Here is a 15,551-nt window from a genome sequence, read left to right as displayed (position 1 = left end):
CGTTTTATCTTAATGTTTAATCAGACGTTAATAAAAACATTATTCAACAATGTAAAAATATTTGGAATTTAAATATAACTTCATAATCATATACAATTGCCACGTTGGTAGACGAAACGTGGCTACAAAGTAACGATAGCAAAACAGTTTTTTTTTAAAACTAATACAACAGTTTTAATATTTAATACCCGAGTCAATTCTATACTTTTACGAGCAGGCCTATTTTTCCTTTATAAAAAATATTTTAATTAACACAAGTACTTTTGATTATATTAATTTTGTAATGCATATTTGAGTGGGTGAGGTATAATATACGAGTATCTTTAATACATCATCAGCATCATTAAAGTATAATGGACGTATTCTGCTAGGTATAGGCTTCTTGCAAGAACTCTGCAATACTTTGGACTTGCAAGCATGTTGCAGTCATCTTGATGCCATCGGTCCAATTTGTGCTGGGTCGCCATTGAAACCTGACCTTAGAATTAGCTCTTCGGAATATGTTCCCCAACCTTGTCCACTTCACTTATTACAATATTATTGGGGTTTTTAGAAAAGACTTCAATTATTTCCAACCTACATAAACAGAACGTAAGTACATGACATTACTAAAATTAAGTTACCATTAATCTTAATGTATAAAAGTAAGTGATTTATATTATGCAACTCTTTTTCTAATGAAAGCTAGGCTAAGGGGTTTGTTTACCTCTGTAGAACCCTTTTTGCTGACCCTGATGCTTATGACGAGGGTTTATTAAATAGCAAATAACAGTATCTCTACTGTTTGCAGACAGACATTATGCATTACAACGTTATGATGTCAGTAGAGTTAGCAAACAAAATGTGAATACATTAAGTCAATTAATTCCAACTTTTAACTACATTCACTTAAGAGTGATTAAGGATTGTTTCTGACTTTTCACAGAGGTGAATGGTATAAGTGTGATCTACTTTATAAATATAGTTGAAAGAGTTCTTATGTCCTCCTGTCTGTTGCCGGTCGTTTGAATAAAGCTTTACTTTGCCTCGTTCCGGAGTAATCTATTAGTATCTTAGCTATTTGTAGCCAGCCATTTTATTAACTAGCTGACGCCACGCGGTATCACCTGCCCGGTTCTCGTTCCCGTAGGAACACGGGGATAATATATAGCCTATAGCCTTCTTCGATATATGGGCTATCTAACACTAAAAAAAAATTCAAATTGGACCTGTAGTTCTTGAGATTAGCGCGTTCAAACAAACAAACTCTTCAGTTTTATAACATTAGTATATATGTGAGACGTGGTCACTAACTATGGACCTCATATGAAGGCTTAAACAGGCGATAGAGCTAGCTTTGCTTGGAGTATCTCTGCGTAATACAACGAAAGAATGGAGAAATCAGAAATGAGGAGATCTACAGAATAAGCTAAGTTACCGATATAGTTTAACGAGTCACAAAACTGAAGTAGTAACTGTTGTTATTGATGACGAATAAAATTATCTCAGCTTTGCACATACTCCTTTATTTAGCGTTTATGAGCGTTAAGAAAAAAATATTATGCACTGAAAAACGACTCCAAATGGCAATACTGATGGACAAAGAGTTAGTAGACAAGAAGACACACTCATCCCGTTATATTTAAATGCCTAAGTAAAGTAGAATACTAAAGGTAAGGATTGTTCTGCTACAGATTTTTGTTATCTAATCCAATACAATAAAGTATTCCAACCTAATTAATACCTAACCTAACAGTACACAAATGATAATAATTATTATAATACATATTATTATTTTATAATACATCTCATTATAAAGTAAAGTAGCAAAGCAAAGTGTGTGCACCTTTTGGTGTGAAACTGTTGGCTAGCCAAAATGGATAATGAAAAGGTGAAACCATCAGCGTTTTTGATCCAAGGATTGTCGACTTTGATAAGTTAGTAAAATTGTATTTCTTAATGTAAGATCTTTATAAAATTGTACTTTCATAAGTCACAAATTTTCAACAAGTTCATCAATTCTAATGTTATAAAGAGGTAAAGTTTGTGAGGTTGTGGGGATACTCTTTGGGTCTAATATAACGATTGACAATTATTTTACTAATAGAAAGCTACGTAATGTATCATATAGGCTATTTTTAACACCACATTGCCACGGGAACGCGGGTAAAACCTCGGGGCGTCTTTTAAAATATTAGAAAGAGGTAGAGTTGTATTGTAGAGGTAATTCTGGATCTACTGCACCGATTTTGAAAATTTGTTTAAGTGAAAAGCCACGTTGTCTAGTGAACCTAAACGTACGCGGTACAATGATAAGACACCAAGTTTAGAGACTTCTCATCTGATGGATATGGTTGCCGAGTAACAGGGTAACATGAAATGTAGGATGTGTTGTGTAGGCTATTACTGATGAAAACAAAATGTTAAACAGAACTCAACTCCTTAATGACTCTAGCATTACAGGTACTCGAAGTATTGAAATTAAAATAAATTGATGTAATGTTGAAATGAAATGAAAATGTTATAAATATAAATGAATTAATTTGTAAATAATGTGCAATTTTCGGTCTTTGGTAACAACCGGTGGTTCGCAAATTTAATTCTATCAATTAGGAGATTACTAGGTTTCCAACCCAATGTCATAGTCCTTTCTCGAACTAGTAAGAAGCGATTTGTTTCTTAGTTTCTTATATACATGGCTAATGTGTGGAACTCTCTCCTGAAGTCCGTATTTCTTAATTCACACAATCTGGGCATCATTAATATGTTCCACCGTTATATGAAGTTCCACTTCAGGCCTCATTTACACTTACTAAATCAGGTGAGATCGTGGTCAAACGCGAGCTTATTTTTTATAAAAAAAAACTATTAAAAGCACTAACATTTTTATCATTTTCAGTTGCCTATCTAACTAGTCTTACGGGATTTGTTTATGCATGGCCTTCGTACACAATGGAAAACTTTCAATCAAATTCAACTGTTTTAAACACTCCTATGTCTTTGGCTGAAATATCTCTTTTAGGCAGTTTAACAAATGTAGGAGCTTTAGTAGTAACGCCCTTTTGTGGGTACGCAGTAGATAAGTTTGGCAGGAAATATTCAGCCATGCTATTTGGATTACCGATCGTGGTAAGTGTTATCTAATTTCAACATCATTGTAATGTAATGTTAAGATCTATATATTCGCGTAAGATATTATATTAGTACGAGTACTTAACTTCTTTGGTTCTTCTACGGATCTCCTTACTTCTGAGTCGATCAAGCAGAGAAACTCCATATATCAGCATTACTCAAAACCAAAGAAAGAAAACCTTACCAGGAAATTAATGCTTCTGTTAGTGCAAAATACTAGTAGCTGCAAAATATTATAGCACCATTTGGAAGAGATCAAAAGCTGCGTATAAGTTACACGCTTTCATCTATCACTATTACACTTAACTTAACATTCCTATTTATAGCTAAATAATAATGTTTGATTTACGCAATTTCATAACATTTTACCTTTTAGATTTCCTGGGGAATAATCTCTGTGACCAAATCTGTGTACCTAGTCTTGTTTTCTGTGACTTTGGCTGGCGTCGGAGCTGCTGGGCAGGGAGTATCTTCAATTTACATATCAGAGATATCTCAAGATTCTATCAGAGGAGCATTAACTTCGACCACTGTATCGGGATTCTTTACAGGATTATTATTCTCGTATGCTCTTGGGGGATACTTGTCATATAAACAAGTTGTTTACGTCCACTTGTCATTATCAATACTTTATATCTTATTGTTGATGTTGCTGAAAGAGTCACCAGTGTTTTTGTTAATGAGTGGAAAAGAGAAGGTACGATATACACGTTAAACAATAATATTTGTAATGACCGTTTTGTATTAAATACCTTAATCTTTTGTTTTATTTTATTGCAGGAAGCAGCTGAGTCGATCGCTTTTTATCGTAGAGTAGACGTCACTTCTAAAGAAGTTGACATTGAAATAAAGAAGATCTATTTGCAATTGGATCCACGAATTGTTAATAAATTACAAAGTGGAAACGGTAATTGCAAGTATATTGCATAGATTCACTAGGCCTAAGTTAAGTATGAAGATGGACGATCATAGAAAAGTCGAAGAGAATTTTATAATCATCCTCATCATTATCAACCCATAAATTTCGGTAATTAATTGGTAGACTTCACACACGCAGCGAATTACGACAATTATCTGGTCTCCTCACGACGTTCTCCATCACCGTTTGAAACACGTGGTATTTAACTATGGTACATACCGGGCGGGAATCGGAGGCAGGGTTCATATCTACTGGGCTATCACGGCTCGAACTTTATAATTGGCATCTCTAAAATTTGACTTTTTGATGTTGTTCATACTCGTAAATGAGTATTCATTTATTATTTCAAAAGAACACTGTCACTAATTTTGTTATTTTGTTTGGATTTTTATCTACGAGTAGTATCACATCAAACTTGTACCACAACCATCTTTAGAATTTATTGCAAATATCACTTTTTTACTATTATTTCAAAGAAAAATTAAGTTTTTTTTTTGGTATTAATAAAATATTGGTAATTTAATCCTTAATTTAACAAAAATCAGATCTTTAAAATCTTAATTACAAAAGCTACAAAATCCGTTAAAAAATATAAATCGGTCACCCTTGGAATCATTTCAAAACTAGTCAAATTAGTTTTAGATAATTAGGTGGTGTATCTACTATGTGCGTTTTATTCATTAACTACGGTATCAGTGGTACTTACAATTTGTAACATGTTTAAATAGTGGTTAGAAGTTATACATACATTTATTAGTTTATATTTAAACGTTGAATTATTTTGGCTGAAGTGATTGTTTGTTTAAACGCGCTAATCTCAAAACTTACTGGTTCAATTTGAAAAATTCTTTCAGTGTTAAATTTATCGAGAATGGCTATAGACTATATATTATCCCCGTGTTCTTACGGGAACGGGAACCATACGGATAAATCCGCGAGGCGTCAGTTATACTATATATATATATATATATATATATATATATATCACGTCTCAAATTGTATATCACATACTTATACGATTGAACATTTTAAAAATGTGTTTAATTGTAGATTACGATGTAAAATTACATAATCGTTTCAGATATACAAGCTGCAAAGGAACTGATCGAAACAAATCACGATAGGTCTGCTATTCAAGAAACTAAAACTGAAACACCATGGCAGTTTCTAAGTAAGTCTAAATACTAATTTTGTGAAACGAGTATATTTTTTTTAACCAACTTCAAAAAAGAAGGATTTTTGTTGATGTTAGTTACCTCATAACTTGTTAACGCGAAAACTTTCGGAATCAATTTTACTTTTTTCAAACTAACATTTATTCATTGAACTCTAATTTCAGAGCGTTCAGAATCATCGAAACGAGCTTTGTTAGCTGTGTTAATAGTCATGGCGGTGGTGATTCTAATGGGGTCTATAGTGTTACAAGTATATGCAGAAGCTCTGTTCAAGGAAGCGCTGCCTAACATGCATCCTAATACTTGCTCAATCTGGCTGGCTGTGGTCTACTTATTGGCGAGTTTAGTTTGTGCTGCAATGTTGGATAGGTTTGGGAGGAAGGTAACTTACATTTTTACTTTGCAGATCAAAGCTTTTATACTATAGACAGCGCTACTAACGAAAGTTATTTAAATAATTAATACCTAAATATTGTCTATAATGTCGAAATGTGTATGCAGGAAGTGTAAAAATTATATATACATAAATATATAACGCAAGACAAAATTGTTCATATATGCGTAGATAAATTTAGATCACTTTTTGCAGTGGTTTTGTAGGCACGTAACATATCTATAGTATTTAAAATATCGATTTTGCAGACGAATAAGTAATCTTTTTCATTTTAAACACCGTACAATTCGTTTTAGTTTCGATCAAAAATGTTAGTCTCGTCTCAATACAATTAATAAAAGTACATAGAAAGATATATTTTTATTGCACATAACAAAATAAATAAAAAGACAATATTCATCAATACATAAAGTAGATATAAATATGCGAAAAGGTGGTCTTATCGCTAATAGCGATCTCCTCCAGACAACCCGCATTGTAAGATTCAAGCTAAAGACCACGGATAGTGCAATAATAAGTAAGTAATAAAAGTAGTATAAAAAGATTTTAAGGATTACTTAGAAAAAACTGACAGGCCGTAAAAAGTACTTTTCGCTCAAGTTTTTTGCTGTACAACAATATTATTTAAAATTGTTGTGCCAATTTTGGTTAAATGTACCTACTAGTTTCTTTACTTTAGTAGTAATTTTGAGATGAATGATATTTAGATGTACCTAATAAATATTTTTCGTTCAAATTGATATACAAGCATTTCTTGTTTGTATAACTTATTTATTAATCCTTTTTGTATTTCACCTATTTTTAGTTAAGCGTTTAAAATAAAATTTATTTATTAACATTAATATTATTCTATTTTCAGAGCTTAATGACAGTAACTTCAATTTTGTCTGGAATATTCAACATGTTGCTCGCCTCCCAGCTTCAGATGCGATGGGCACCTCACTGGTTCACCGCATTCGTTATATACGGATACAGCTTCGTATATAATCTAGGAGCAGCCGTAGTTCCTTATGTTCTTACGGCTGAAGTGTTCTTGCCAGAGGTAATTTGATAAATAATTTTATAGGTATATAACTATCTAAACATATTAGATTTTGCATAAACGTAAATGAACAGTTTCAATTTATTTTTCTTTTATTTTAAAAACCGATAGAAGATTGTTTGTGGTCATAAAATTTACAATTTACAAATAATTTTTAGACGGTTCTGAAAGAACCACGGGAAAGAACCATAATAATTAATATGCCACTGGCTTGGCACCGCCTTTTACGACTCATACGATGTTATTTTTAGCTTTTTATTTACTTTTGTGATTTTGAAGTCGGTTGAATTTTTTTGTTAAAAAGATTTTATTTTTCTGTTTTAGTGTCTATGTCTATGTCTCAAGGTTAACTTAAGTAGTCCGATAGTAAAATATTGCGAAAATTATTGCGATTGCGTGGTATTTTGATGATGTTGATGAATTGATGATGCGATGAAGTATAAGATTTTTATTAATTATTATTTATTGTCATTATTTCAGGTCAGAGGTCTTTGCAACAGTTTCTCAATGGCTTGCATGTGGATAACGAATTTCGTTACTCTCATAATATTCAACCCTTTAGTGGAGGCGTTGGGACTTGGACCAACATTCTACATATTTGCTGGAGTATGTTTCTTAGGAGCTGTCTACAGTCACACTTGTCTTCCAGAGACAAAAGGCCTGTCCGCTGACAAGATACAACCATTGTTTATGAAAAAACTAAAACGGACTCCATCGAAAGCTTAAAAACATTAACTACTATCTCTGTGTACAAGTGATTTCTAAATAAACCCTGAATATAAATTACAACGTTTGTAATTGAGAGTGGTCATGTTAAAAAGTCCGATGTTAAAAAATTACAAAGTTATGCGTTACCAAACATAAAAAAACATACGCGTCAAATTGAGAGCCTTCTAATTTTTTTGAAGTCGGTTACTGAAGCATAGCACGATGTTAAGCCGCGCGCGTTATTTTAATGTCCAATGCCGTCAATAAGAACATTATTTAACAATGTAAAAACATTTGGAGATTAAATATAACTTCATAATCATGTACAATTGCCACGTTGGTAATCGAAACGTGGCTATAAAGTAACGATAGCAAAACAGTTTTTTTGAAACTAATAATGAAACAGTTTTATCTTTAATACTCGAGTTGATTCTAAGCTTTTACGAGCAGGCTCACTTTTTATGGAATTAATTTGTCCCGTTACACAAGATATTTTAATTAAATTAATTTTGTAATGGATGTTTGAGTAGGTAAGGTATAATATATACGCGTACCTTTAATACATCACCATTATCAACCGATGGACGTATTCTGCTAGATATAGGCTTTTTGCAAGAACTCTCAAATCATCGGTGCATCTTCGGTCATCGGTCCGATTGCTGGGTCACCATTTAAGAATATTGGAACCCCAACGATGGAACTAGCTTTTCGAAATATGTGCCGCGCCCTTTTTCATTTCACTTATTAAATCTTATATGGTAATTAGAAAATACTTCAATTAATTCCAATTTAAGTGTTTTCTAAATACATGACATTATTAAAATTAAGTTATCATTAATCTCAAACTATAAAATGTCACTTAAATGATTTATATTATGCATTTTTTTTCTAATGAAAGCTAGGCTAAGGGGCTTACCTCTGTAGAACCTTTTTTGCTGACCCTGATGCTCATGACGAGGGTTTAATAAATAGCAAATAACGGTATCTGTACTGTTTGCACACAGATATTATGCATTAGAACGTTATGATATCAGTAGAGTTAGCAAACAAAATGCGAATACATTTAAGTCAATTAATTATAACTTTTAATACCATTCACTTAGGAGTGATTAGGGATTGTTTCTGACTTTTCACAGAGGTGAATGGTATGATTGTGATCTACTTTATAATAGTTAAAAGAGTTCTTATGTCTTTCTGTTAATTTGCCTTTTTGCTGGGCGTTTTGAAGAAAACTTTAATTTACCTTAATCCGAAGTAATCTATTAGTATCGTAGCTATTTGTAGTTAGCTATTATATTAATGTGAGACTTGGTCACTAACTATGGGCCTCATATAAATGCTCAAACGGGCAATAGAGCGAGCTATGCTTGAAGTATTCCTGCGTAATACAACGAAGGAATGGAGAATCCAGAAATGAGGGGATCCACAAAATAAGCCAAGTTACCGATATAGTTTAACGAATCACGAAACTGAAGCGGTAATTGATGACGAATAAAATTTATCTCAGCGTTTAGAAAAAAATATTTGGCACTGCAAAACGACTCCGGCAGGCAATAACCATGGACAAAGAGTTAGTAGACAAGAAGACACACTCATCCCGTTATATTTAAATGCGTAAGTAAAGTAGAATACTGAAGGTAAGGATTGTTCTGCGTACAGATCTTTCGTTATCTAATCCAATACAATAAAGTATTTCAACCTAATTAATAGTACACAGATGATAATATTATAATTATTATAACACATTATTATAAAGTATAGTAGCAAAGCGAAGTTTGTGGACCTTTGGTGTGGAACTGTAGACTGTAGGAAAATGGATAGTGAAAAGGTGAAACCATCGGCGTTTTTAATCCAAGGATTGTCGACTTTAATAAGTAAGTAAATCTTATATTTGTTACTTAGACCTCGTACATATATGAAACTGTTTCTTCATATGTCACATATATTTTGCCTTGCCTATAATTCATGTATACTAATATTATAAAGAGCTAAAGTTTGTGAGGTTGTAGGGGTAATCTCTGGGTCTACTGAATCAACTCTGAAAGTTATTCTACTACTAGTAAGCCACGTCATTTGTGAGAACGGGAACTACGCGGGTAAATCCTTGGGGCGTATCGCCTATTATGCCTTGCCTAAATTGAGCTCTTCATAATAAAGTTCATTTGATCCTAAACTGCGTATACGATACGATGATATGACAATAAGTTTAGAGACTTCTCACCTGAAGGATATGGTTGACGGTGAAACAACAGACATACAAGGTCCTTCATCTATGCATGCAATGATTGACAGGTACAACGCAATTTAGGATGTGTTGCGTAGGCTATTACCGATGTTGTTTATATTAATGTGGCGTTCTACATTGGTAAAATTTGTTTACCTTAATCCCGAATGTCTCTAGAATTAGATATAAGGTTAGGAAGAAAATATTAACCAGAATTTAGGAAAGTAGTAAAAGGTTTTGAAGTTGAAATAAAATGATGCGATGTAATTTATAAATTAAGTACAATTTTCGATCTTCTGTCTGAAAGAGTCGACTGTAGTAGTCGACTCTTTTAGACAGAACTAACTAACGTTTGCAAATTAGATAGATACTTAAAACTAGGCATAAAATATGTATAAATAGGCACAATATTTGGATGTCTATAACAGCACTAACATTTTTTTCATTTTCAGTTGCGTACTTAACTAGTCTTACGGGATTTGTTTATGCATGGCCTTCGTACACAATGGAAAATTTTCAGTCAAACTCAACGGTTCTAAGCACTCCCATGTCCTTGGCTGAAATATCTCTTTTAGGCAGCTTGACAAATATAGGAGCTTTAATCATAACACCATTTTGTGGGTACGCAGTAGATAAGTTTGGTAGGAAATATTCAGCCATGCTATTTGGATTACCGTTCGTGGTAAGTGTTTAAAATTGTTATCTAATTTCAACATCACTATAATCTAATGTTAAGATCTACATATCCGCGTAAGTTATTATATAAGTACGAGTAAGACAATCAAAAGTAAATTTAGAAGAAGTAAAAACAGAAATAAAACGATGATGATGAATTTTAATACAGGTGTGTAAAATTAATTCGTGTAACAACTTTGCGTATGCACAAAGAAGTTGTTACACGGTAATATTATAATAATGTATTAGCTGAAAGAAATAAGAAAATAAATGTAACGGTGATGAGGAGATTCGTAGAAGTATGAACGACCTATCGGATTGGTGTAAAAACTGAATTATTATTAATATCACATATTTATAACATGAATATACTTTTATAATATTAGCAATACTCAAAGTCAAAGAAACAAAACCTTACCAGGAAATTAATGCTTCAGAAATGCTAATGATGCAGAATACTCGCAGTTGCAAAATGGAACATTTGGTAAAGATCAAAAATGCATTTAAATTACACGCTTTCATGTATATTTTTTACACTTAATCTAACCTTTCTTTAATGCTATAGATAGCTGTAAGTAATATTGTATGATTCACGTATTTTTATAATATTTTTTCTTTTAGATTTCCTGGGGAATAATCTCAGTAACCAAATCTGTGTATCTAGTATTATTTTCTATCAGTTTGGCTGGCGTCGGAGCTGCTGGCCAGGGAATATCTTCAATTTACATATCAGAGATATCTCAAGATTCTATCAGAGGAGCTTTAACTTCGACCACTGTATCGGGATTCTTCACAGGATTATTATTCTCGTATGCTCTTGGGGGATACTTGTCTTATAACCAAGTAGTTTACGTCCACTTGTCTTTATCAATTCTTTATATCTTATTGTTGATGCTGTTAAAAGAGTCGCCAGTGTTTTTGTTAATGAGTGGCAAAGAGAAGGTATGTTATGCACGTTATACGTTAATATTTTTTAATGACCGTTATCTAATAAATTAAATACCTTATTTTTTTGTTTTTATTTTATTGCAGGAAGCTGCTGAGTCGATCGCTTTTTATCGTAGAGTAGATGTCACTTCTAAAGAAGTTGAAATTGAAATAAAGAAGATCTATTTGCAATTGGACCCACGAATTGATAACATATTACAAAGTGGAAACGGTAATTCTTTGCGAGTATATTGCATAGATTCACTACGCCTTTGTTAATTATGGAAATGGATATCATAGAAACTTACATTCATATACTTCTGAGAATAATAAGACTTTTTAGTTGAAACTGTTCTTTTCTGACATTTCTTGTCTCATTTCAAAAGAACATTCACAATTTTTTTTATCCACAATTTTTTTTCATTTCGTTTAACTTTCGGTTGAATGACGTACCAGTTCAAACGAATACCATCTTTAATTTTTTTTTTGTAAATATCAAAATTTTAATTTTTTTTCATCATCATCATCATCATCATCATCATCATCATCATTATCAGCCGATGGACGTCCACTGCTGGACACAGGCCTCTTGCATGGAGTTCCAAACAAAACGGTCTCCCTACAACTCGCTTGGTATCTTCGGTCCACCTTGTGGGGGGGCCTAATTTTCATTTTCTTTAAAATTAGAGCGAACATATTTAAAAAATATATTTACAAATACTTTTTGCGTAACAAACAGCAGTTTATAAGTAGTAACATAAAATTAAACATATTTTATGTTCATAATAATTATAATCATAATCATAATCAGTGAACTGACTTGGTGCTCGTAACATGCTTAGAGTTGTTACAATTTATACATACATTAATTAGTTTATATTTAAATGATGAAATATTTTGATTGTTTACACGTGTCACGTCTGAAATTATGTATCACAAACATACGATAGACCCACACGTAATGTTAATCCCATTCGCATGTTTTTGTTATTTAAAAATGTGTTTTTATACTGCCTACTACATAAAATATTAAATTGTTTCAGATATACAAGCTACAAAAGAACTGATCGAAAAAAATCTCGATAAGTCAGCTGTTCAAGAAACTAAAACTGAAACACCATGGCAGTTTTTAAGTAAGTCTAATCAGTAATTTACTTGATGAGGTAAAGTAGAAATTTTAAAATTAAAATTACGAGCGTAATTGAAAGTAATTGAAAGTTACGAAACCAAATGGACTTCCAAAAAAATATTATCATAAAAACAAAAAACCCGACTGCTTAATGATCTGAAAAGAGAAAAACAAGTAGGTATCACAATATTTGTATAAAGCTCTGACTAAATTCTTTGTGGTGCCGCATGCGATGACAGACATCGGTATTTCATTCTTTACCCGTAAGTCAAGTAAAAAGTAATACACTATACAGGAACTCAACTGTTTTCCTTAACCTAAGGGTAGCTTGGCCGTAAAGTAAAGGCAAAACCCTTTCGTGTTTGGCTTCTTTACTAATTTATTTATTAATATTCTCTTTTACTCTACTTTGGCACTAGAAAAAACGTTCAAATGCGAAACTTTCAGGGCGTTTCTTATCAGTTTTACTTTTTTCCATTTAACCTTTACTCATTTGAACTCTAATTTCAGAGCGTTCAGAATCATCGAAACGAGCTTTGTTAGCTGTTTTAATAGTGATGGCGGTGGTGATTCTAATGGGGTCTATAGTGTTACAAGTATATGCAGAAGCTCTGTTCAAAGAAGCGCTGCCTAACATGCATCCTAATACTTGCTCAATCTGGCTGGCTGTGGTCTACTTATTGGCGAGTTTAGTTTGTGCTGCAATGTTGGATAGGTTTGGGAGGAAGGTAACTTTACTTTGCAGACTCATGTCGACATTCTCATTTTAAACCTTGTAGAATTCGTTTAATTTTCGATCAAAAATATTAGTTACATCTTAAATACTTTTAGAGGTTTTGGAGACACTATAGAAAAAAAAACTGACTGGCAGTTAAAAGTACTTACTCTTAATCAAGGTTACTTGTTGTGTGTTTATACTATATTAAAATCTGTTCTACCAGTTTTACTTAAATGTACGAGTTTTATACCTTCAGTAATAAGTTTAAGATAATATATAATATTTGGATGTAATAAATATTTTTCTTTTGAATTGATACATGAGAATTTCATTGTTTGAATTCCTTATTTATTAATTTTGATAATACGTATTTCACCTATTTCTAGTTAAGTTTTAATAAACTTTACTTATTTACTTATTAATATTTATGTTATTATATTTTCAGAGTCTAATGACAGTAACTTCCATTTTGTCTGGAATATTCAACACGTTGCTAGCTTCTCAGCTTCACATGCGCTGGGCACCTCACTGGTTCACCGCATTCGTTATATACGGGTACAGCTTCGTATACAATCTAGGAGCAGCCGTTGTGCCGTTTGTTCTTACGGCTGAGGTGTTCTTGCCAGAGGTAAGAAAAAACATTTCTAGTTGTATAGAAATTAGATTAGATTTTGGATAAAGGGATTCGAAGATTATTACTTAAGTGGTGGCCTGTGACCAGTCTCAATTTTGGTTGTTTTTTTGAAAATACTGCCAAATTTTGAGATTTTTTAAAATCTATAGAAGTTTATGGTCTTGGATCATCATCATCATCATCAGCCCATATTTGGCTTACTGCTGAGCTTGAGTCTTCTCTCAGAATGAAAAAGATTAGGCCAATAGTCCACCACGCTGGCCCAATGCGGATTGGCGGATTGGTCTTGAATATAAATCATTTTGTGTTCATTTTCTCATCGAGTTTTAAAAAGCTGGCGACTGCGGATGTAATGTTTTGTATTATCACGAAGAAAATATCAAAATAAGTAAGTTTTATAATTGGACAGTCTGGATATATGAAATCTAAAGTGCTTCATGTTTTGTGTAGACCCTCGAAAAGGGCTAAATCGGCTAACTTTCGTAGCGACCGTTGTCAAAATTCCATAGTTACTTATAGCCTACCATATCTATACTAATATTATAAGGCTGAAGAGTTTGTTTGTTTGTTTGATTGAACGCGCTAATCTCAGGATTTGAAAAATCCGATTTGAAAAATTATTTCAGTGTTAGATAGTCCATTTATCGAGGAAGGCTATAGGATATGTATTATCCCCGTATTCATACGGGAACGGGAACCACGTGGGTGAAACCGCGCGGCGTCTGCTAGTTACCTATTTATGGAGCATGAAGTAACAAATGGTCAGCGTTACAGGCTTTCAGATCTGTTTGTTTGTAAAATATTTAATAAATATGTGTATTATAAATAAATAAAATAAAAAAAATTTAATTATTTTAAGTTGTGTACAATTAGATGCGATAAATAATGAAGATTTTTTTCTTAATTATTATTTTTTGTCATTGTTTCAGGTCAGAGGTCTTTGCAACAGTTTCTCAATGGCTTGCATGTGGATAACGAATTTCGTTACTCTCATAATATTTAACCCTTTAGTGGAGGCGTTGGGACTTGGACCAACATTCTACATATTTGCTGGAGTATGTTTCTTAGGAGCTGTCTACAGTCACACTTGTCTTCCAGAGACAAAAGGCCTATCCGCTGACAAAATACAACCTTTGTTCATGAAAAAACAAAAACGGACACCGTCGAAAGCTTAAAATCATTAATAACTACTTTTGAGTATAAATTTCTTAATAAAATCTGCTAAAAAATGTCTGAGCATATGTGGGCTATGCTATATTTATATTCTGTAAAAATATTTTTAAGTAATTAACAAATGCTTAAGAACTACGTAAATGTTTACCAATCGGGGTTATTATAGTTCAGTAATTTAATATTATGATTGTATACTAGTCAAAGACACACACACTCACATTTTTTATATTGTTAAGTGCTTAAACTTGTTTAAAAATTCATTTACACTTTTGTTATCTTAGTGACTCCGAGGGAGAGGGTTGGTTATCCTTAACACAGATCCGTAGAATCTAGGATAGCCAGTTCTTGAACTCATGAAAAATTGTAAACCTTGTGTGATAAATAAAAGATTATTATTATTAAAGAGTCAAATCTGATTTTAAGTGTATCATTATCTCTTGAATTTGATTTTTTATTACTTTAAAGTAATGCTTAATATACAGTGTTATAAAAATGTATTTTTATTTACTATCCAGTCAATGTATACAGATCTGATATGATCTCTGAATTATTTCACCGCGGCTATTTGCCTCTGGTGATGAAGGAGGGAAAAAAATGCAGAATATTATTGCGAAAATGCAGCCAGTAGGTTTTGATTTGTATAATTATTAGGTTAAGTTAGCTTATGTTCTTTCTTAACAATAAAAAAATACGAATATACAAAATACGAGACGCGTAAATTG

At 32.4% G+C, this 15,551-nt stretch overlaps 1 protein-coding gene across 1 annotated transcript; it reads left to right on the top strand.

Annotated features, from left to right (window-relative positions):
* Positions 1–1,855: 1,855 nt before the first annotated feature.
* LOC112043243 (uncharacterized) lies at positions 1,856–15,309 on the top strand. Its single transcript, XM_024078564.2, has 16 exons — positions 1,856–1,916; positions 2,879–3,108; positions 3,488–3,808; positions 3,892–4,018; positions 5,112–5,201; positions 5,370–5,587; positions 6,459–6,641; positions 7,122–7,361; positions 9,106–9,223; positions 10,026–10,255; positions 10,870–11,190; positions 11,281–11,407; positions 12,219–12,308; positions 12,815–13,032; positions 13,468–13,650; positions 14,586–15,309. Exons 1-16 carry the CDS (start codon positions 1,856–1,858, stop codon positions 14,829–14,831), a joined length of 3,003 nt encoding a protein of 1,000 aa, XP_023934332.2. The 3' UTR covers positions 14,832–15,309.
* Positions 15,310–15,551: the final 242 nt, after the last annotated feature.

This window comes from Bicyclus anynana, chromosome 2, assembly GCF_947172395.1.
Source record: "Bicyclus anynana chromosome 2, ilBicAnyn1.1, whole genome shotgun sequence".
NCBI classification, from domain to species: Eukaryota; Metazoa; Arthropoda; class Insecta; order Lepidoptera; family Nymphalidae; genus Bicyclus; species Bicyclus anynana.
The sequence above is the reverse complement of the archived record's forward strand: the minus strand, read 5'-3'. Positions and strand labels throughout refer to the sequence as shown.

What these genes read in the sequence shown, in the direction of transcription:
- LOC112043243 (XM_024078564.2), top strand. Translation starts at nt 1,856, where the DNA reads ATGGATAATGAAAAGGTGAAACCATCAGCGTTTTTGATCCAAGGATTG. An exon ending in AGGATTGTCGACTTTAATAA is followed by an intron (nt 9,224 to 10,025) that starts GTAAGTAAATCT and finishes TTTCATTTTCAG; the next exon opens with TTGCGTACTTAACTAGTCTT. An exon ending in AACACCATGGCAGTTTTTAA is followed by an intron (nt 12,309 to 12,814) that starts GTAAGTCTAATC and finishes CTCTAATTTCAG; the next exon opens with AGCGTTCAGAATCATCGAAA.